At 41.0% G+C, this 23,715-nt stretch overlaps 1 protein-coding gene across 5 annotated transcripts in view; it reads left to right on the forward strand.

The window, feature by feature from the left end:
- Nucleotides 1-23,715, forward strand: part of RGS17 (regulator of G protein signaling 17) — a 90,332-nt gene that overhangs the window by 48,533 nt on the left and 18,084 nt on the right. For 3 of the 5 annotated variants that reach the window (XM_080666825.1, XM_080666822.1, XM_080666823.1), the window contains 2 exons: nt 4,310-4,453; nt 21,574-21,663. In XM_080666825.1, coding sequence (XP_080522951.1) covers nt 4,335-4,453; nt 21,574-21,663 — 209 coding nt within the window. In that variant the 5' untranslated portion in view covers nt 4,310-4,334. The remainder of the gene's footprint in view (nt 1-4,309; nt 4,454-21,573; nt 21,664-23,715) is intronic. The other 2 variants (XM_080666826.1, XM_080666824.1) reach the window with 1 other exon arrangement.

Here is a 23,715-nt window from a genome sequence, read left to right on the forward strand (position 1 = left end):
CAACCGGTCGTTCCACCAGTCGTTCCACAGTTCGGCCGATTTGCATGTTAGGGTTTGATTATATAGGATTATCTGCAGATGAGGAAACTGGGACACAAAGAGGTAACTTGACTAACCAAAGGTCATCCAACTGATGGCAGAGGCAAGATCTGGACACAGACAGCCAGACTCCAGAGCATAATCTATAAGAGTAAAGAAAGTGATAAAAATAGGGGTTCCCCCTCTCCTTCCCAACTGTATTTTGAAGAGAGAACAGCTAGCCTGGGAAGCCCATTTCAAAACCAATAACCTCAGAAATAAGAGGCTTTCTCAGGCTAACCATCCATGTAAAGTTGAAGCCACTGTAAATCAACCCCTTTCAAAGTGTTGTCTAGCCTTGGCCTGAATGCCCAAGAATGCTTAACTTGATGCTACTCTCACAGGTAAATTATGGTCTCATCTGAGCATCACACAAATTTTCCATACATGGAAGCAAGAATCTCTCAGTTGCTCTTATTCGTCATTCCATCTTCTAACGTTTAAGATCTTACAAAACAGATCTATATTATCTTCTAACTGGCATTACTTCAAATATTGGAAAATTGTTAATTCTGATTATCTTAGTCTTCTTTAGAGCTAACACCTTTGTTGTAAAAGTAGTATTCTTATGAGATGCTTTTGTTTTTTTAACGCACCTCCTTCTTGTCTTCTGAACACATTTTAATTTCTTTCTTAAATAGTGGTGACCAGACTTGAACATAACCATTGACCAGCCCAGAGAAGAGCTGTCACCAGCCCTTTATAGAAAAAAGAAATGCTTCTAGTAATACATCCTAAATTCCCATTAACTATTTTATTTACATTGTACAGTTGATTAATACTGAATTTGTTGTCCAGGAAATAACCTAGAATTTTTTATATGCTCCTGTAAGCCATGTTTCTATCATCCTAGTCTTATGCAGTTGTTTTTTTATCCAAGTTCATATCCTTATAATTAACCTTTTACATTTCAGCTTGTTTTATTTTGCTCATTGCTCAAACCGTAAAGATTCTTTTAACTGAGATATAATTGACAGATAACATTCTATAAGTTTAAGGTGTACAATGTGTTGGTTTAACACATTTATATATTGCAATATGATTACCACTGTAGCTTACTAACACCTCCATCACATCACATATTTATGATTTATTTTTTGTGACGAGAATATGTCAGATCTAGTCCCTTAGCAACTTTGAAGTATATAAACCAGTATTATTGACTATAACCACAATGCTGGGCATTTGATCTCTAGCACTTATTAATCTTCTAACTGCAAGTTGGTACCTTTTGACCAGAATAATTCCCCATTCCCCCAACCCCAGCCCTTAGTAACCACCACTCTATTCCAATCAATGATGAGGAAGACTCATTGATCAGCTGCCTCATGCACGCTCCCTACTGGGGATGGAGCCCACAACCTGGGCATGTGCCCTTGACTGGAATTGAACCCGGGACACTTCAGTCCATAGGCTGACATTCTATCTACTTAGCCAAACCGTCTAGGGCTAATTCAACTTTTTTAGATTCCACATATAAGTGAGATCATACAGTCTGCTTATGTGCTTTATTTCACTTAGCATAATGTCATTAAGTGCATCCAGGTTGTCATAAATGACAGGTTTCCTTCTTTCTCATAGCTGTATAATATCCTATCACATTGTAATGCATAAATATAAGAGTAATTGTTTTATATTTCCTAACTTTGAAAGGAAAAGAATGTTCTCACATCTTCCTTTTTTTAATTTGTCAATCACAGTGGACATTCAATATTATTTTATATTAGTTTCAGGTGTACAGCATAGTGATATATAGACACATATAATTTTTGAAGTGATCCAAGAAAAAACCGATAGTTGCCAAAGTAGATTTCAGCAAGGATTTGAGAAATAAACTCAATTTATATATCATGAATCATCTTCACTCTTGAATTTGCGTTTAGCTCACTATAAAACTGTAGGTGATGGTTTTCCTCCCTCAGCACATGGAAAACACTACTCTCTTCCTTCACCTTTCTGCCATCTAGTATGTCCGTACAGGCTACGCCCTGGGGGTAATAATTCAGCTTACTCCTTTATCTCCCAGTTCTGTGGTTCTATTAGAATGCATGTAAGTGTGGCTCTACTTTTATTTAATTGGTTCTGGCCAGCATGTCGTGTACTCTTCTAATGTGAGGCTTTGTTTCATGTGTTTTCTTTCAATTCTGGAAAGTTCTCAGCCAAATTCCCTGAAAATAATACTTCCCTGGTAATCCGTGAGTTTTCTCCTTGTGATGAAAATCTTACTGGGCATATGTTGGAGCCTTTCAATGGTACACTGTACTTGTCTCCTTGTGTTTTATTTTTTTACCTTTCGCTGAATTCTGGGCACAGCACCGTCTCTTATTCTCTGTGGGAAGATATTATTCCCTTCGAATATTTTTGATGACTATGTGTTCTTGTTTTTACATTTGTTTTTCATTCTCTCTTCTTGTTTTCCTGCTTGCCTATACTTGTTTTTATAATTCATTGCTCTCTTGCATGAGTAGCACAAATGTTCTCGTAGTCTTTCCTTTATCACATTGTTTACATTAAACGTACGCATATTAAACTAGTTTTAGATGATTCTGTTTTTGTATTTGATCAGGAATGTAGCCATCTCCTGGTTGTTGAGTTGGCTCTCTATTTTTCAGTGTTATTTAGATTTTTTGTTTTCAAGAAACACATCAAGCGAGAGGTATATTTCTCACTCTCACTCATTCTTCATAATATGATGCTTTCCTCTTGTCTCCACTGGTCCCTCGGTACCTTCTTTCCTCAGCATCTCAGGATCCCTGCCCCACATCCATCAGTGGTTCCGGACAGGTCTCTGACCCAAGTCCCTGAGCCTAGGCTGCTCGGCCCAGGGCAGGGCTGGATGCCTTTCTCTGCATCCTCTCCCTCCCGCAGCCTGACACCACTGAGTGGGATAGATGGTGTTTTCAGCATCTTGTTATGAGTAGCAGACCCACAGCCCCTGACTTTATGCAGGTGCCCTGGAATCTGGTCTCCCAGTGGAGAGCTCACAGTGGAGCACTTTATAGCCCCTGGAGTATGGGGCCTCTGCATCTTTCTGTTCCCACACCTGAATTGCAAAATGTCTGTGGCGTTAGCCCCCTTTTACTGACCATTTTGCAGTTTTCTGGTCTAAAGAGATCCTATCTTGTTTTCAAGAATACAGTATTTTTAAAAAGTATCTATCATTGTATTGAGAACTAAAGATGTAATGTGTAAAGCATGAGGTCACAATGCCAAAATAACCTGAAGTGCTTTACATTTTTCATATGTGTTGCTCTCAGTTACACACATGACCATATATGTATGTTATTTACATACATTGCATACATCTGAAAAACACCATTCAGTAGAATTCATTCCTTTTCCAAAGAAGTCATAGTAAATTTGATATTATTGTACTAAAACAAAATTTTGTTTTTTATCCTCAACTAAGTCCCAGATCAGGGTTGGGCTTATACATAGAAATCAACTCACTTGGTCTAATATTTAAGGTTACAGGTATGGTACTCTGTACCCCAATGGTTTTCTTGTTTGCCATGTCCTATAATATAAATTCCACCAGAGTAATTCTCCTTGATTGGATCCCTTTTTATCTTTTCACAATTCTCCACAAAATGAAAATAGATCTGGGTGGTGGAGAGGAAGAAGGTGATGCCTTTGCAACAAGGTTATGTAACAGAGCATAAGGCACATTGCCAATATTATCGAGATTAGCCCGGGAAGGTGCACCGGAAGTGCCAAAAAGGAGATTGAATGTTTTAAAAAAAAAATGTGAGAGAACACCAAAAACAAACTTGATCTTCCACACAGTGTTATGTCGTTAAAAACCTCACAATGGTGATTTATGGAGCTCAGTTAACCTTACTGTAAACATCCGTGGTATGGAGACATGAGAAATACACACCCTCTACAATCATTTAAAGGTGTTCATACTGGAAAGCAGATGTAATCATTGAGTAAAGAAGGAAGTTAAAAATACACTTTCAAACGTTATATTTACCTTCCCAACTGATTCTGATTATGTGGCGATGTTGTTGCTTTGATTTTATGCAGCAGGTCACGATGGAAGTTTGTCCCCAAAAGCTTTTAGGATATCCTCCTAAAAACTTTCCTGGAGAAATTTTAATTTGACAGCCCAGGCCCATTTGTTTTCACCTTTTCTTCCCTCCCCCACCTTTTAATCAAATTATGCTTCCTTACTTCCTTATCTTTACTGTGATTTTTTTCCCTACCTTATGTTTTCTCTCTCTTTCAGCCAATCCGGGACCACCGTCGCTGAAATGCGGAAGAGGCAGCAGTCACAAAATGAGGGAACACCTGCCGTGTCTCAAGCACCTGGAAACCAGAGGCCCAACAACACATGTTGCTTTTGTTGGTGCTGTTGTTGCAGCTGCTCCTGGTAGGTCCTGTTATCTGAAAGATACCCTGGCTGAGTGCGGTCATAACGAGAGTGAACGTCCCGTCAGTTCTTAGGGTCATACAAACATCTCAATCTGTCTTCTTCCTTCAAAAGTAAAAATTACTGGAGAACATCATTGCTTTAATGCTAACCTTTCTATATGCAGAATGCATTTCCTCAGAATCTATACTTAAATTGATAGTAAGGAATGAAAAATTATCTTATATCATGTTTTGCTTCACCCATGTTTCTTTTTTTTTTTTTTTTAAATATATTTTATTGATTTTTTTACAGAGAGGAAGGAAGAGGGATAGATAGTCAGAAACATCGATGAGAGAGAAACATCGATCAGCTGCCTCCTGCACACCACCTACTGGGGATGTGCCCGCAACCAAGTTACATGCCCTTGACCGGAATCGAACCTGGGACCTTTCAGTCCGCAGGCCGACGCTCTATCCACTGAGCCAAACCGGTTTGGGCTCACCCATGTTTCTTAAAGATATGGGTGCGAATAAGATTTTGGTTGTATATTCCTTTAACAATAAACAATGTTCTCCAATGTTACAGAAGGTGCAAGGACATTGAGATACTACCTAGTAGTATTGGGTGTATGTGTTTCAGTTTTACGCTATTGCATAGGGTGTTGCTCATTCAGTCCCAGAGTCAGAAAACGGAGTCAGGGTGGCCACCTCAGCCTCAGAGCCCTGACAAAGGCAGTAAAAGGAGTTTCGCAGAGTCGTGCTGACAGCTCTAAAGGCCAGGGGCTATGATGGGTATGAAGGCCAAGTCGGTTAATTAGAAACTCTGCACTCAGAGCCAGAGAATCTGCTTTCCGTTGCGATTTTATCACTGACTGGCTCTGTGACATTAAACTTGTAATCTCTGCTCTTTGGCTTCCTTGTTGGCAAAATGATGAAGAGTTACACAAGTTGAATCCCAGGGTCCTGTCTGGTCCATGATTCAGGCACTTCAGAAAACCTGCTTCAGTTCCAAATTCCCAAAGATCCTTCAAATAAGAAAAGCAGTAAGACCGAGTCCCAAGATATGTGCAGATGCGTTCTCTCAAGGAGATGTTAGACTAATGGAACTTTCCAAAGAACCATAGGTTTCGAGCTCCTCTAAGATCCAACTCACAAGGCGATCTTCTGGGTGAGTGGTAGTTTTCTGGACCACCCCCCCGCCCCCGCCACACACACACACACACTATTTCAAACCCTAGAGAAAGGACCAAATACCTGTATGATCTCCACTAGTTCCCAGCATCCCTTCGGGTTATTGGTATGATGTAGTGGCATGATGTTCTAGCATTATGGCCAAAGTAGAAGATGAAATGTGTCCCGGTGCAGTGGTAAACTTGGTGTAGAACAAGCGCTGACCATCGAGAACACTTCATTTGCAGAAAACCATCAGGTATTGTGGTTCGGAAGATTTAAAGTAGGTTTTATAAATATCAAAATTGCTGCCCAGATGATGATTCTTTGTTAGGGAAAGTAAAAAATCATTCCTTTTATTTCATTCTTAAGCCTTAACTATTTCAGATGGAGGAAATAGTGTTCTAGAAGAGAGAAATATTTCAATGAAAATGTAATTTTTTTTTCTGTATCACTCCTAAAGAGATCACCAACCTCTGGCCTTAACCCATGAAATGCAGTAGATTATGGCATGGTGCAAATGAAACTTAATATGGTGGCTCTGAACTTGAACTGCCTGGGTTCAAAACTCACCCTCATCCATCACTATCTGCTTGACCTTCAGCAATTTCCTTAATGTCCTCAGATTCCTCATCTGTCAAATGACAGTAGTAAGAATAGGAGCTGAGAACAGTGCTTGACACATTTAAGCATGCATTTAATAAGAGTTAGCTCACTGGGCTATTGAACACTTCATATTGGAAACATAAAATCTCTTTAAAGAGGAGCTGGTTTGAAATGATGTGTGTTAAAAATATCAGCTTGTGGTTATAATACAAAAATTTACATTGGAAAGGAAAGCTATTTTACTTAAATTCTATATAAACATCTCAAATACATTGCTACACAGTGCTGAGAATTATACTAATTCTATTTCTCATTTGCACCAGACCATGTTCCAATAATTAGTATATGATTTTATCTACCTGCCAAATTTAATTCTGAATTGCTTCAGGATCAAAACACCAAAACAGCCCTAGCTGGTTTGGCTCAGTGGATAGAGTGTCGTCCTTTGGACTGAAGGGTGCTGGGTTCTAGTCCAATCAGGAGCACATGCCCAGGTTGTGGGCTCCATCCCCAGTAGGGGGTGTAAAGAAGGCAGCCAATCAATAATTCTCTCTTATCATTGATGTTTCTCTCTCTCTTTCTCTCTCTCCCCCTTCCTCTCTGAAATCAATACACACACACACACAAAAAAAAAAAAAAAAAAAAAAAACACCAAAACCGATCAAGTACTGAAGATTCATTGCACTATATTCATTTGCTGTCAAACTGATATTTAGCAAGACTTGCTTTTATTAATTCTTAACGTGCACATTAAATAACAAAATATTCAACATGAATCTGTGAGCATAAGATTGCCACAGAGCACAGAGTGTGGATCTAGAGCAGCTTTTGGAAACTGCATTAACTCTGCATACCTCTATGGTGACACGTATGTAGACCCCAAACACTTGGCACATTAGGTGAGTTCTATTAGTTCTAGAGTATCATTGTCAAGAACTGTGTTTGTTAGCCATGAACCATAGGCACCTGAGTATAGGCTATAAGATGCACAATCTATACATTTATAAGTCTTCTATCTATATATATAAAAGCCTAAGTGAACATTATGACTGAATGACCGGAACATTCAACCTGTCGCTATGACGTACACTGACCTCCAGGAAGCAGATGCTCAATGCAGGAGCTGCCCCCTGGTGGTCAGTGCACTCCCACAGCCACCCTCCTGCGGCCCCTCCCCCCATCTGGCTGGCCCCAATTGGAACCTCCCATGGCCCTCCCTGCAGCTGGCCAACCTCCTGCAGCCCCTCCCCCTGGCCGGCTAAACTCCCACAGCCCCTCCCCCCGACTGGCCAGCCTCAATCATCCCGATTGGAATCTCCCACGGCCCTTTCCCTCCTACCCCCACCAGCTGGCCCTGATTGGGAATGGGCCCAATCGCTGGCCAGGCCAAGGGACCCCCACCTGCACATAAATTCATGCACCAGCCCTCTAGTATATGATAAGTAGAGGTAATTTCTACAGTAAACAACTTGATGAAGAAAATGAAAGTTAAACTGTCTTGAACTATGGCTGTTATCTCATTGCAAATGAAAATATCCTTACACATGCATTTTCAAAAAAATTTTTTTTTGTACTTTGAGTTTAGGGGAAAAAAAAAAACTTTTAAAGGCTTATTAGAATGAGAAGGAACAAGAAAGAAAGAAATGCTCTTCAAATTTTCCAGGCTAGGTCAAAGGAGCAGAACAAAAAGAAACACTAAAAAATGTAATTTAGGGACCAAAAAAAAGTTAGAAATCAAAATATGAGTAACTGTCATTTGTAAATAGAAGCAGTTGTCATGTAGCTGACTTTTCCTCCTTTTAAGGAAAGAGAGTGCTAGGAAAATAAATGTCTATATCTAGTAATAAATATAAATACCTCAACCTAGGCTCACATGTTACATTTGAAACAATATAGCATTTCCCTCAAATTGCATTTCTCATTCATAGTTCATTGTCAACTCTTCTCCCATGTTTAAAGTTATCCCTTTCTCTATAAAATTACCACCACACTTTATTTGGGTGGGGGATATACAGAGAGTAAGTGCATAACTGCTGAATATTTCCAGTTTCCTTCAAAACTGTAAAAAGTTCGGATTTTGGTCACAGTGACTGAATAAGCTGACCTGCTCTCTGCCCCTGTCCAGGGGCCACTTCCTTCGCCAGATCGGTCTCTCTGTCTTCCTCTTCTCCTCACAGCCCTTGTTTCAGGAAGGAAAAAAACAAACAAGGGAGTGAGGTGTAGACCATTTCACCTGTGTTACATACATGGGTCATGGGAGCCTGAGTCTTGGGCATAAAATGAAGTCTCTACATTTGCAAATTCTATACGGTAGACCAAGCTTTTCCTGACCAGGAGAAGAGTTAGTTTAGTCAGGAGTTGTCTACAGGTTCAAGGTCGCCATGGTCAAACCTGATGTTCCTCTTACATCAGGATTCAAACAAAGTGACCCCCCTCTTCAGGTGGTTAATGCTTTTCCCCTTCTTCATCAGAAAGGAACCTTGGAAGGATGTGGGGATCCTCATGAAACCGCCATCACTGGGACAGTGTGAATTGTGAGGTCATTCAGACAGTCGCACATGGAGGACACGTGTGAAAGCACCTAGCAAATCAGAAACTGCTGTGTGCTCACAAAAAAAAAAAAAAAGTGCCTCAAGAAGGAGATGAAAGGTGGAGCTTTCAAAATGCATTTTGAGCTTAAAGCTAATTTCCAAATTGTCCTCAGGTCCTCTCTTAACATCAGAGGTTACATTAAAATAATCCAGACTATTCTTTTTTTCAAATAAACTCTTTAGATGCTAAGCCATCCCTGTTTTAATTCCTTGTGGCTCCTGGTGATGTCCTATCAAGCAAGACAGTGTCCATGTTTAGTCATAAGAAATTCAAATTCAAGAGATTTCAGCTACTCTCTCTCCCAGACATCCCCGCTGACTCTCTTGCTGCTTCCTGGTGGTTTCAGACCCACCACTTGGCTGACCACGGTCCCGGGCTCCCCGCTTGCAGTTTCCAAGGGAATTGTTCTGTCTGTAGCTATTTTACATATTAGACTTAACTATGAGCTTTTGTTTGGAAGGAAAAATACCCTCATTAAAAAGCTGGAAAATGCTGCATCTGCCTTCACGGAGAAGGAAACGGATGGCTTGCCTCCTGTCCCCACGCCTGTCCGTGAGAGAAGTGGGACTGACATGCAAGTCCCTGAATATCAATCCCTTCTTTTGTCCACTTGAAGATGACACTTCCAAACTCTTCATTTCCAGATTTGATCTGAACCATGCCCAAAGCTTCTTCCTTTACAAACTCTTCAAGACTGACATCAAATACAACTTTTCCCATCGAATTCACAATCGCATGCGCTGATGTACCTTTCCTATGCTATTTGGCCCAAATCAGATCTCCTCCATTCTTCTCAGGAGAAATTGGTCACAGGCTGAGTTTGGTAAATGATCCCTGTGAAAGCTCAAGTCATCCCCCTTTGAACACATTGGTTCCCAGAGTTCCCAGACCATGGATAGGCCCGATTCAGTAAATGTTAAACTCTTCATAAACATGCTTTTGGTTGTCCCTCTCTCCATTTATAACAATCACCGCAGCCTCTATAATTCAAATCTGCAAAAATAACGTCCTATTTTATCCTCTGACGCTGTCACATTTCAGCTCTCTGCCAATGGAAACACTACGATGCATGCTTTAAAAGCCAAAGGATATTTTTTGAAAGGAAAAACAAATCCACGTCTGCTCCATGGTAAAGAAACCACCCTCTGGAAATAAATCTGCTCACACAGGCAAGATGAGTCATTTCATCCAAAGCACTAGTGAACAGAGTCTCTTCCCATACCTGTCCTCCTCAGAGACCCGATCCGTCCCACATAGGAACATAACTTAGCTTCATAGGACTTCACAGCACTTGTAACCAGATCATCGTAAATGCCATTTACAAAAAATTGTACAGTTTTTAAACTCTATCTTGCATGGCATAGATAAATTTTCTTTTCTTAAGTATATTTTTTATTGATTTTAGACAGGGATGGAGAGGGAGAGTTAGAAACATCATTGATGAGAGAGACTCATTGATGGGCTGTCTCCTGCACACCCCACACTGGGGATCAAGGCTGCAACCTGGGCATATGCCCTGACCAGGAATTGAACTGTGACCTACTGGTTCAGAGGTCGACACTCAACCACTGACCCAGGCCAGCCAGGCTAGATAAATTTTCTTAATAGCTTCTTTTTAAATTTTTATTTATTGATTGTTAGAGAGAGAGCAAGGGAGAGAGAGAGAGACACACACACACACACAGAGATTTGTTGTTCCACATTGGTTCCCAGAGTTCCCAGACCATGGATAGGCCCAACTCAGTAAATGTTCAGCTCTTCATAAACATGCTTGTGGTTGTCCCTCTCTCCATTTATACATTCATTGCTTGATTCTTGTGTGTGCCCAGTAGGGAACTGAATCTGCAACCTTGGCATATCAGGATGACACTCTAACCAACTGACCTAACCCAGCCAGATCTCCTCAATAGCTTCTGTAACTTACACAATCAAAGTTATTTCGAAACGCCATTTCGCCATTTCATAGATAAGTTTCCTTAATAGTTTCTATAACTCACGCAATGACATCTACCACAATGAACCCAGGTTTCCCAGGCCAGGTACACAAAGCCAAAAAGTGGCCATTAGGACTATAGACCTTCTGTATGTCATGAACTGGTGAATTCACTCATTACAATTTATTGCCTGGTACTGTTGTATTTCCTTAGATTTCACCAGGTTCTCGCTGCCTCTACAGAGATAAGTAACAGATTCTCAATAAGTAATGGAATGTTGACATGAATATTGGGTATTACTCCCCAGGTCATCCTCTAGAAAAGCATAGTATTCAAGCTGCTTCTGCCAAGTCTGTGTTACATATGACCAGAGTGCTACCTATTGGGAAACTGCCAGAACTAGAAGAACTCCCTGACCATTTCCATTAAGGCAACTGGTACTCTTGACTGTGTTTGCTGTAAATACTTGTGTGTTTTTTCTGAGTGTCATATTGCAGTGTTTAGATGATCATAGAAAAATAGATGTGAAGAAAACAAAATAATAGATTAAAATATTATACTTGCGTTTTATAAATATTGCAGTATACATATGGCATAATATTTTCATGTAAATGGGAGTGGAGAGATTACAAATTCAAGAAAAGCTTAGGGTGTGCCATCAAGAATTTTCAATAGGTGAGAAAGAGGAGGGAAGCATAACTCCGCATTGCTTGCTCAAGTGGCCAGTTGACAGTGATTTCATCAAATGGGAGAATGCTGGAATAGGAGGTTGTTTAGCATAAGGAGATGAGTTGGACTTGCTCTGTTGGAGGTACCCAAGAGTTAGTTGTGGAAATGAATTTGAAGCTCACCAGGCAAGTTTCGATTAGATGTAACCACCTGGAGCCATCGGTATGCAGTATACATCGGTATGCAGTGATGGCCCAGCATGGAGAGCTGGACTGAACCCTCAGGAAATAGCAGCATTTAAAGAGAGAACAGTGGAAGCGCTGTCAACAAGGAACTCAGAGGAGAGGCAGTCGGAGAGGTACAAGCACAGCATCGGAGTCCAGTCTCACAAAGACCGGAAGGACCAATGTGGTGCATACACCAGGGAGGCCCACTGGGATGAGAACTGACAACATCTGGCCAAACAGGAGGTTAGCAGTAAACTCAGAGAGAATCAAGCTTCTCCTTAATGTGTATAGGGAGGGAGAGTCTAGAGAGAAAAGCTGCCGACAGAGAAAATGAGTGTCCCCCTCCTCAAAGGTCCGGGGACATCCTGACCTTTCAGGGTGAAAGCTCAATTTCGGGGAAGCTGGGATTCCCTTCTTGACTTAATCAAAGCAAATTATTCCATTTTTAAAACAATATGAAGTTCAGCCCTTGCAAATCCAGGCCAAATTTACTAGCTATCTGGACGGCATTTAAGAATGTCCCCACAGCCTCTCTGAATCAATAATGACACAAAAGATGCGGTTATGAGATGGTGCTACCCCTTCTCTATATATAAGATGTCATGGTTGTACAATCTGATTGAAGAGAGCACTAGCATTTTACTTTTGTCCCTCTCCTAAAACTTTTCATTACTTGTTTTAGGCCTAGCTTACACTCTTTCACGGTGTAAGCCTGGTAGACCCATTAAAAAGCCTGCTATTTTAGGACGTCCCTCAAGAGTTATTTGTTTTCATGTCCGAACGACAATAAAATCCACTTCTCTTGAATATGGAGTTGATTTTTTAATAATTCTGCTTCTTTGGGACTGATAAATACTATAAGATCTGGTGCTGTAAAATCCATATTTTTGTTTAAGCTATCCATATACTACTATATATTAAAGTACATCTCATGTCCAGGAACATGAGTTCCTAACTAGAGAGCAAGTTTCTGCCATTGCTGCTTTTTGTATAAAGCAATATCCTATATAATAAAAGCCTAATATGCAAATCAACCGAACGGCAGAACAACCGGTAAAACGACCGGTCACTATGATGTGCACTGACCACCAGGGGGCAGATGCTCAATGCAGGAGCTGCCCCCCAGCCTACAGGTCCCAGGCCAGCCAAGGCAGGTGCCAGCAGGTGGTCCCCGATCGCCCCGCTGGTTGCCTCCAAGGCGGGTGTCAGCAGGGTCCCCCCAATCACCCCGCCGATCACCCCACAGAGGAAGGTGACTGGCAACATCAGCGGGGGGTGTGGCTGGTAAGTGGGTGGGACCAGGCTGGCCAAGGTGGGTGCCAGTGGGGGCTCCCCTATCACCCTGCCGGTTGCCCTACAGATCGGCCCTGATCACTGGCCAGGCCTAGGGACCCTACCCATGCACGAATTTTGTGCACCAGGCCTCTAGTAGATTATATAAAAGTTCAGAACCATTTTAATCAACCCACTTTCTATTAGTGGAATAATAACTCCATGTGATCCATTCTAAATAGATGTAGTCTTGCCATATTTGAACATGACACACAAATTATAATAACCTGTCTTCCTCATATAAAGCCTATTTCCAGAGGCAGCATGGGGTAGGGAAGAAGAATGACACTGGCATTACACAGATGCATCCTTGTTTCATGATATACACTGTGAAACCTCAACCTCTCTCAACCTCAGTTTCTTTACCTGTAAGATGGGATTAATAACATATATACATCAGTTAATTTGGGGTTCAGTACATTGTGAGAGCTCCAAAAATGCCATAATTGATATGTATTATTTCTGACCTCCTCAAAAATCTCAGGCTGGAAGGAAATTGGAAATTAGCAGACTTTGCAGGATTTGACTACTGTATGCTTGTCATATTCTATTTATACTAGAGGCCCAGCACATGAAATTTGTGCACTCAGGGGTTGGGGGGGGGGATCCTCAGCCCAGCCTGCACCCTCTCGCAGTCCAGGGGCCCTTGGGGGATATCCGACTGACGGCTTAGGCCCACCACCTCCACTGCACTCTCCAGCCATGAGCCCGGCTTCTGACTGAGGGGTGCTCTCCCTGTGGGAGCACACTGACCACCAGGGTGCATCTCCTGCATTGAGTGTCTGACCCCTGGTGGTCAGTGCACATCATAGCAACCGGTCATTCCGCCATTCAGTTGATTTGCATATTAGCCTTTTATTATATAGGATGTTGCCAGTGAATGTAACAGAACCTATTTCTGCATTCTGTTCCCCTGGCCCTTTGTCTTTAACTCTCAGTTCAATAAGCACAGGTATTACTCAGGATCCTCAGAGCAGGCACCACATAGCCCCAGGATCCCCAGAGCATTGTAAGGTCATTAGATACCGGGGCCTTTCCCAGGATCATAGCCCTCAAGCCCACACATATTCACACTCACGGTAACTAGAAAATACCAGGAGAGGAATGAATGGCTGGATGGAGAAGTGACCCTTGCATCTGTCAGATTTTGTCCTGAGTATCAGCTACTACAGTCCTAACGTTTTTATTCTGGTTCTTATGATAGGGACACATGTTAACTAAAACCAGAAGTTTGAGCTCCAACTTCACAGATGCCTTTAAAGACTTGGATGAGCACATGCCATTTTAATAACAGTGTCTACTAACTAAATGGAAGTCCCTCTGTCCTTTTCACATCCAAGATACTTGCTTTCCCACAAAAGCATCCTCTAACGTAATTATGACTTACAGGGAAAATTACAGTGGGTTGAAGGAAGAGCTCAAAATAGGATTTCAATCAACCTGAGAACTGAAATAGATTCTGATGATTGGTGTGTGTTATATGAAGTGCATCTAAATATCAGTTCTATAATTCTCTTAATTTTAAGGGGAAAAAAAAAGCCTTAAATGCAGTTGTCATCAAATCAATGTGTCGATGAACCTGAAATACACAGCTTGGGGTTTAAAGTAAAAATTTAATATCAATAGAAAAAGGGAATGTTTGAAACTCATCTTTTCAAACAGAAGCATGTATAAAAAGGAAAATGGTAGCAAAAAGAGAATGACAAAATGAAGAGAATTCTTCTCCGTTTCTATGCATAAAAAAAACAAAGGTTAACATTTACATACAGCCTTGCCCCTGTGGTTCAGTGGTTGACTGTCAACTTATGAACCAAAAAGTCATGGTTTGATTCCTACTTAGGGTACATGCTTGGTTTCAGGCTTGATCCCCAGTGGGGCGTGGGGGGGCAGGAGGCAGCCAGTAGATGATTCTCAGCATTGATGTTTCTATCTCTTCTTCTCTCTTCCTCTCTGAAATCAATAAAAATATTTTTTTAAAAAAACAACATTTATATACAACCTGGAGAGCCAGCCAGAGAAAGACAAATACCATATGATTTCACTCATATGTGGAATTTAATGAACAAAATAAGCAAAGTAGAAACAGATTTATAGATACAGAGAACAGACCAACGGCTGAGAGAGGGGACTGGATGGTGGTGGGTGAAAAGGGTGAAGGGACAACAGTATGGTGATTACCAGCGGGAAAGGGGGATCAATGGTGATGGAAGGAGACTAGACTTGGGGTTGTGAACACACAATACAATATACAGGTAATATATGCATCTGAAACCTATATAATTTTATTAACCAATGTCACCCCAATGCATTTAATAAAGAAGTAAAGCAAACAAAAACATTTACATGCAACCAAACTGGAACTGAAATTGCTTTTCAAAAACATTTTAAATAAAACAAATACTTTCTGCATGTTGGTACTTAACCTTTTCAAATTAATTTGCTCCAAGAATGCATGACCTAAGATCTGTTACCCAGCAAGAGACATTAGAATTCAAAACAATTTATTATTGGAACAAATAACTCCAATGTTAATAGGATTATGCCTGCCTTTAAAAAAAAAACTAAAGTATTACTTCTAAGTCAAATGATTTGGGGCCAGGGAGTATTCAGAACATTCTCTAAATAACAAAGGTGTGTTATTATGCACACCTCTCGAGATAAAATTTGTCTCCTTCGAGTTTGATAATTTCACTCTCAGAAAAATTGAATGACTTTTTTCAAATGCTTTAAAACATATAATTATCAAAACTCCACACACATAAGAATAGATTTTTTCCCCCAAAATAAGGGTAATTACTCCCAGAATTTTTTTTTTCAATTTTATTCTGATTTAAGTAAAACATTATATTTATAAGGGCAACAGAGCCATCTAGTGGACGGACTTTTCAATAGCAAATGTTTTAATTTTGAGAGAGGTTCAAGTTTATGACACAAAAGCTTAAGCCAATTGAAATACTTGTTTCATGACACTTGTCTAAACCTTCTCTAACAGCCCTAGCTGGTTTGGCTCAATGGATAGAGTGTTGACCTGTGGACTAAAGGGTCCTGGGTTTGATTCCCATAAGGGCATATATGCGCTGGTTGCGGGCTCGATCCCCAGTGTTGGATGTGCAGGAGGCAGCCAGTTAATAATTCTCTCTCATCATTGATGTTTCTATCTCTCCCTCTCCCTTCCTCTCTGAAATCAATAAAAACATATTTTTTAAAAACACACAAATAAAACTTCTCTCCAATATCTATTGTATATTGGGTCCTCTGGGCAATAACTCCTATAGACTGATGGCTGTGGGAAAACGCTGATAGAGGGGGCATTTGCCCTTAATACACTGGTTTGTGATAGGTTTAACCTTCCCAAATATTTCAGAGCAACCAATTTTTGTCTATAACCAAAAAGGTGAAATTCCATAGTTAATGTTTTCTAGAAAGGGAAGCAACATTGCCTAGCGAAAATAAGCATGAGACAAAGTCAGAAGACATGAATGCCAATGCTAACACTGACATATGTTGGTGTACGCATTACTAGCATCTACGTCAACCTTGGGGACGGTTTCCTATTAAATAAAATGGGAATGATTAATAACAAATCCCTGCCTACCTTACAGGACTGTTGTGAGAAAGAAGTAGCAAGGCAATATATGAGGAAGTGTTGTATAATAATGGCAAGGAGTCAGTCTTTATTTCCTCAAGTTGACGTAAAAAGTTTTTTAGAGGAAAAAAAGTTATTTGGTAAAATTGGAATTATCATTTTAATATGCAACCAGTTGGCCCTCCCATTCAGTTAAGCGTGTGTAATAATTTGCCTTTTTGTCACAGTATTTAGTCTTTATTTTGTAGCCTTGTATAGTAGGGCACTACCATTGCCCCCGTTATAAATGAGGAAAATAAAGCAAGGAAAGCCAAAATCATCTTAAGGGAGGGATGGTCTATACTGAGTGGCCAGATTATTATGATCTCTGAATACATAATAATCTGGCCACTCAGTGTATATCCTATATGCAAATTGTCCCCTCAACCAGGAGTTCGACCAGCAGGCAGGTCAGCCAACCGCCCATGTCCCCTCCCCCTGGCCAGGCTGGCCGGACCCCACACATGCACGAATTCATGCACTGGGCCTCTAACATACACACACACACACACACACACACACACACACACACACACACATACACTGAGTGGCCAGATTATTATGCATTCAGAGATCATAATAATCTGGCCACTCAGTGTATATTTGGAGTCTCCTCCTTGTGTTCTTGGCCCATTACATAACTATATCTCACTGCCTACTCTAATTTATTGCTTCCACCCTGAAACACCTGATCTCTCCATTTTGTCCTGCATTTATAACATTTCTTTCTTTTTTTTTTTTTTTTTTTTGCAACTCCCAGCCTCCACACATTCCCCCCCTACTTAGAACTCCCTTGGTCCAAGTCTCCACCTGGCAAATGCCCGTTCATTGTTCAATCTAGTTTAATCATTACCTCCTCTGGAAAGCCTTTCTCAGTTCTCTCATGCAAAATTGTAGATACTGCGCCTGTGTCTGCAAAACACCCTATGCAAACCGCTATCTTAGCTCTCAGTGCAATGCCACGTGATGCTTACTCACCTGCTAGAGCTCCTCGATTTCACAGCCTGTCTTATTGATCTTTCTTTATTGAGTTGAGAGCGAGAAAGAAGCATCAATATGTTGTTTCACTTATCTATGCATTCATTGCTTGCTTCTTTTATGTGCCCTAACTAGAGATCGAACCCTCAACCTTGGCATATCAGGATGATGCTCTAATTAACCGACCTACCCAGCCATGGCCTCTTTGATCTTGAATTTCCAACCCAGGCAATGTTGCATAAACTAGGTGTCTCAGACGTATTTATAAATTGTTGTCAACCACTAAACAGAGCTGTTGTATTATTTCACCATGATATTTTGATTGAGGAAAATGCAACATTTCAAGGATAACCTACCGATTCTCTTTCAGAAGCTGAAGGGTGTTGATCCCGTTTTTGCTCTGGGAAATTTGAGGCAGAAGCTGCTCAATAAAAAAGGAAACACTGAAATCATGATGTGAGCATACTAGAATATATGCCTTAACAATGACAGGGGTTCCTTCTTGAACCTTCATGTCATAGTGCATTAAATTTAGGCATCTTATTGATTCCTCAGTTGAGTTTTTGTATAAACATGTAGTTTTGCACTCAGCTTCTATCCCAGAGTTACCATGGCTACTGCACTGTCTTCACTTATTTGCCCATTTCAAGGGTTCTCTCTAAGAACCAGTTGTTTTCTCTTCCAAAATAGACCCAGCCCGTATCCATGATGACAAATCGTAGGTAAATGCTATAATGGGCAGCCAGCCATGTTTTCCTCACCCCACTCTCCAAACTCCCTGAAAACAAATCAGAAAGTCCGTCCATACACAAAGAAGGCATTATTGCCCGATTTTCAGAAATATACCAACTGTATTTCTCTCTTCTCAGAGTCACCATCCTCTAAAATGTCTGATGGGATTGTTAGTGCTTATTTGTGCATATTTAGCCTAGGTTGTTGGCATCGTCTTCCATAAATATTTAAGCTCGATCAAGACTCCCACCGTGAGCACTGGATATGCATTCTGCTCTATTTATGGGTTTAGTTGTTTAAAACATAGAAAGTTCGTTTAAAATGTTACCAACACTGTAAAAGTAAAAAGTCTCCACATGACTCCTCATTATTGTTAAACTTGATGTTTTCCTTTTAGAGCTTTTCTCGAGCACATACAACATGTATATCTTGGTCTAAAGCAAATTTATCTGAACAAAACCCACTATATTACTTAGAGCAAGACTAGGTGAAATTGGGAACAGATATTCGTCATTCCCAAGACATAAATGGCAGTCTAGTAGCAACTCTCCTATCATTTTCTCCATCTCTTTTTATCTTAAAATGGCATTATCAGTGGTTCTTGACAAATAAAACTTTGAAACTGGTTTTTCAAGAATTGGCAAGTTGATTGACAGGACACTTGTCAGTTTCTCTCTATAGGACAATTTTGTGTCCAATATTATATCAAGAAATGGAGCAAACGGTGGGCAGTTAAGCACTTATTAAATGTCTATTTTAAGTCACTTTAGTACATATGTGTGTCCATATTTTACCATCTGTAAGAAATGAAAGATATAAACACAACCCAATATTTCATAATAATCACTTTAATATGGTGGCATTTGGGATGTTTGTAAATATCACAGAAACAGATAGGAGAGCCAGAATTCATGTTCAGAAACTTGTCAATCATGCGTGTGGATTCCAGATTTAATATTCCACAGCAAAGACACCATAGAGAAAAAAATGATTTTAAGATGTTGCATAAAATGGAGAATTCTTGCATTTGTGTGTCCCACTGCACTTGTGTGGAAATGTAACAAAAATAATTTTTAAATGTATTATTTAATCAACAAAAGCAAGCTTTTTTCCCTCTACTTTTTATAGTACCTTATTATGTGTGCGCGCACACACATAAGCTCAGTAAAGCTTGGCAGAATGAGCATTCATTTCCTATTTAAATATGATCTTTCTGGAATGTATCAAACATTTTCATATTTTATACATTTGGCATCATTAATCTCTCCCAGGAAGTTTCACAGAATAATGTCAACCTCCTCCCACCCATTTTTTCTTAAGTATTGGAAAGACATCAAATTCCAGAGAAGCACTGTCGTCAAAGACACTTTGAGAAGTCAGTGACTCTTCTAAACACAGCCCTGACCTAAGTGTCAGGACCACGGAGGACTGAGGTCTCCTAGGCTACCTCAATCTGCAAACACATTCGCAGTCCCCACACGCGGGCACACAGACAACTGCGCTGCTCTCTCTCTGAATCCACTTTGCTGTATCCCCATGGCTTCCTACCCTGATGGCTCTGGAATGGCTGCCTTCCCGCAGGGCACAACTCCGTTTGCTGGGTGTCTGAGCAACAAGCAGCGGTCATTACTGCTTCCCAGAATTCTTGGGGCCACGCCACTTTTGTGGAGGTTTGCTCTTTTCTTGCCATGGTCCTGCACCAATAAATCCGCCACTCTCCTTAGAAATTGTTAGAAGAGAGCTTAGGTTTATTCACTTTTGTTTTGTTTTTTATTGATGTGTCTTTTTTCTGACTAAAGAATCCTTTCCAATTCTTACTAGGTTCACTTTTCTCCAGGTAGTTAACTTTCTCAACTAAATGTCCTTGGCTGGCCTCACTTCCGTTGTAGAGGGACCTCTCTTCCTTAAATTCTCCCCTTTGCTCCATTCTCTCCACCCTCGCCCCTGCACCTGACCATGAAAGGAGGAATCCATGAGACATTGTCTCTGCTTCCCTTGCCAAATGCCAAACTTTGCAGATTAAGAAGAACCGCTTGTTGGAAGCTTTCTCCCACTAAACTCCTTCTGTCCACCACAACCATATTGAGTGACCCTTTTCTTCATTCACATAGTGAGGAGTTTGTTGTGTCAGTGCCTGTCAGGGAGCATGGTTCATAATAGTTACTCAATAAAATCAGCAAGGTCATTTGCCAGAATCAGGTTCAAATTCCAACCATACCCATAGTTAGTGTCTGACTTTGGGCCGATGTAACACGCAGCTCTGTGATTCACTGCTCATCTATAAAATGGGGATAATAAAATTAAAGGGAAAAAGACAGTGCCTGGCAAATAATAGGCACTAGAAAATCATGGTTCCCATTCCTTCTTGTTGGAAAAATGAACGAATGATTAAAAGAAAGAGATGCTATCGGAACTTCTTTTGTCGTCTGACAGGCTCCCATGAAGCTCCTCAGCTTCTACATAAAGGGATCAGTTTGCCAATCCAGTAGCTTGACTTTTCCAAGTCAGCCTGCCCACCTGCTTCTTCATATCTGCCCCAAATCTCCCTCATTATGTCTAGTCTGCATCAACCTTGCGTCTCCCATCCTAAGGCGCTACTCAGTTACAGTGAGCCTGAATCAGTCAATTCTTAGTCTCGTTCTGAACTACTACTGTGCATGGGATTGCCCTGGCTCCTGTAATCCTATAAAATTCCTAAATTTATGTCCAGCAACACAGTGATTCCTCTCATCCAATGCTCTCCTATTCAGAACCTCTGGAGACAACGGAAATTGATTAACTAGGGTGAAAGGGCAAAGACAGAGTCAAATATAAATCCAGTAGTTCCAACTTGAGTGGATGGAGGAAGGATGGTATCAATGGGGGGGAAATAAAGGGAAAACAAACTATGAATAGCACTAACAAAAATTCAAAATGGAGTTATTACAAAGTGTGGCATAATAATGTATATCAAATACTATAAAGCATATAATCATGTAGGTATGTCAGGGATTTCAAGTAATTTAAATTATGTAAGGATGAAGTCAGAATGTGTAACGGTATCCATTTTTGAGTCCTGATTTATTTTATAATTTGATTAAATAATGATTCTCTTTCCCTTAGTTGAAAGGGGCTTACGCATCATTTAAAAATGGCATTGCTCTTTTTGTACACTAAATAGTCTCACATAGTTGAAAGTAAAATTCTTCCTTGAAATATTTTCTTGCAATTTTTTTTCTTTTCTTTCAATACTTGGTTTTCCCTAGACAAAATAAAGTGTTATGCTACATTACAGCCTCACTGTTAGGAACGAAGAGAGAGCGGAAACTGCAGAAAGACCCACGCTCACCACCAAAATGGAGAGTATCCAGGTCCTAGAGGAAGGGTGAGTGACTCACATTATAATTGTGTCTTGTATTCAGATACTGATTACCTCGACTCAGTGCTTAAGTATCAGCTCTCGCTTCCTGTTACTCCTCAAAATGGTTTGGTGAAATAAATATACAAGCTGGGAGATCTTACTTTTTGATTGCAATTGCTTTTCATGTACTTTTCTATTAGCTATGTGAAGCTATCAGCTAAAATATTGCCTGAATTTCTCTTTCAAAAATAATGATTGTTGCATGAGTTAGCTCCCCAAATTGCCCTATTTTCTGACTTCCTTTATCTGAGAATCTTTATGTGGGAAGAATGTAAAACATACACACACACACACACACACACACACACACACACACACAAGATATGAAATTACCTAAGTCTGTCAGGAAGGACACCCAGCTGGCATCTGGTCCCATGTCCTTTAGAACAGACTCTATCCAAGTATTTTATCCAAAATGAGAAGTTGAATGCAGAACTGAATCTATAGAATTAAATCAAAACACAAGTAGAATATTTGTGAAATATAGTGCTTTCTTTTTCTACTTATGAGAAGGTTTTAATGTTGCTGCTTCATAGTAATTTTTCTTCTTTTGAATTTTTTTTTAATGAATGAGGAAGTTCAGACAGTTTTGAATAGCAAAAATCTGTTTAAAATACTTGCTCAAAAAGGAATGTATACCTTATTTGGAAACTTATTAAATAGAACAATGAATGAGAAAGCAAGACCAATCCTGTATACTAAAAGGCTAATATGCAAATTGACTGAACAGAGGAACGACCAGTCGCTATGACGTGCACTGACCACCAGGGGGCAGATGCTCAATGCAGGAGCTGCCCCCTGGTGATCAATGTGCTCCCACAGGGGGAGCGTTGCTCAACCAGAAGCTGGGCTCACAGCTGGCGAGTGTAGTGGTGGTGGCAGGGGCCTCTCCCACCTCCACAGCAGTGCTAAGGATGTCCAACTGCTGGCCTAGGCCCACTCCCCATGGGCTCCCAGACATCCCCCGAGGGCTCAGGCTGGGATGAGGGCCCCCGAGTGTATGAATTTCGTGCACTAGGCCTCTAGTTTAACCATAAGAATCTCCAGTTCATTTCTTTCACTTCTTAGATGTATAAGCAAAGGGAATAATAACTGGTGGTTTCTGCAGGGAAGTAGTCACTGAAAACCTGAATGTAGATCTCTAAAAAGTTCTCATTGTCATTGTAAGGGCCCTGTGCTCTGTCGCTGTGATATCTCCATTCATGGGTAACAATGCATTTATAATACAAGGTGGGCAAACGTAGGTTTACAGTTGTGAGTATGAAAAACATGGAGTTTATTCTTGTATTATTATTTATTAACTAGAGTCCCAATGCACAAAGATTTGTGCCAGAATGTGCCTTCCTTCCCCTGGCTGCCGGCAGCGCCTTCGCTCTGGCCGGAGCCACCTTTCCGCCTTCCCACGCTGCACAGAGGCCCAGAACGGCTGGGGTGGTGCATCTGCCCCACCCCCAGCCTCTTGGCGCCTGTGTATGCAAATTAACCCACCATCTTTGTTGGGTTAATTTGCATACTCCTGATTGGCTGGTGTGCGTCACGAAGATATGGTCAATTAGCATGTTACTCTTTTATTAGGTAGATTACTAGAGGCCTGGTGCATGAAATTCATGCACAGGGGAGGGGGGAGAGTCCCTCAGCCCAACCTGCACCCTTTCACAATCCGGGACTACTGGCTCCTAACGGCTCACCTGCCTGCCTGCCTGATCACCCCTAACCACTCGCCTGCCTGCCTGCCTGATCACCCCTAACCACTCGCCTGCCTGCCTGCCTGATCACCCCTAACCACCTCTGCTTGCCTGCCTGATTGCCCCTAACCACTCTGCCTGCCTGCCTGATGCCGCTAACTGCTCGCCTGCCTGCATGATTGCCTCTAACCACTTGCCTGTCTGCCTGATCGCCCCTAAGCACTCTGCCTGCCTACCTGATTGCCCCTAACCACTCGCCTGCCTCTCTGATCATCCCTAATGACTCAGCTGCCTGCCTGATCACCCCTAACTGCCTCTGCCTCAGCCCCTG

This window comes from Plecotus auritus (assembly GCF_963455305.1).
Source record: "Plecotus auritus genome assembly, chromosome: 4".
Taxonomy (NCBI): Eukaryota; Metazoa; Chordata; class Mammalia; order Chiroptera; family Vespertilionidae; genus Plecotus; species Plecotus auritus.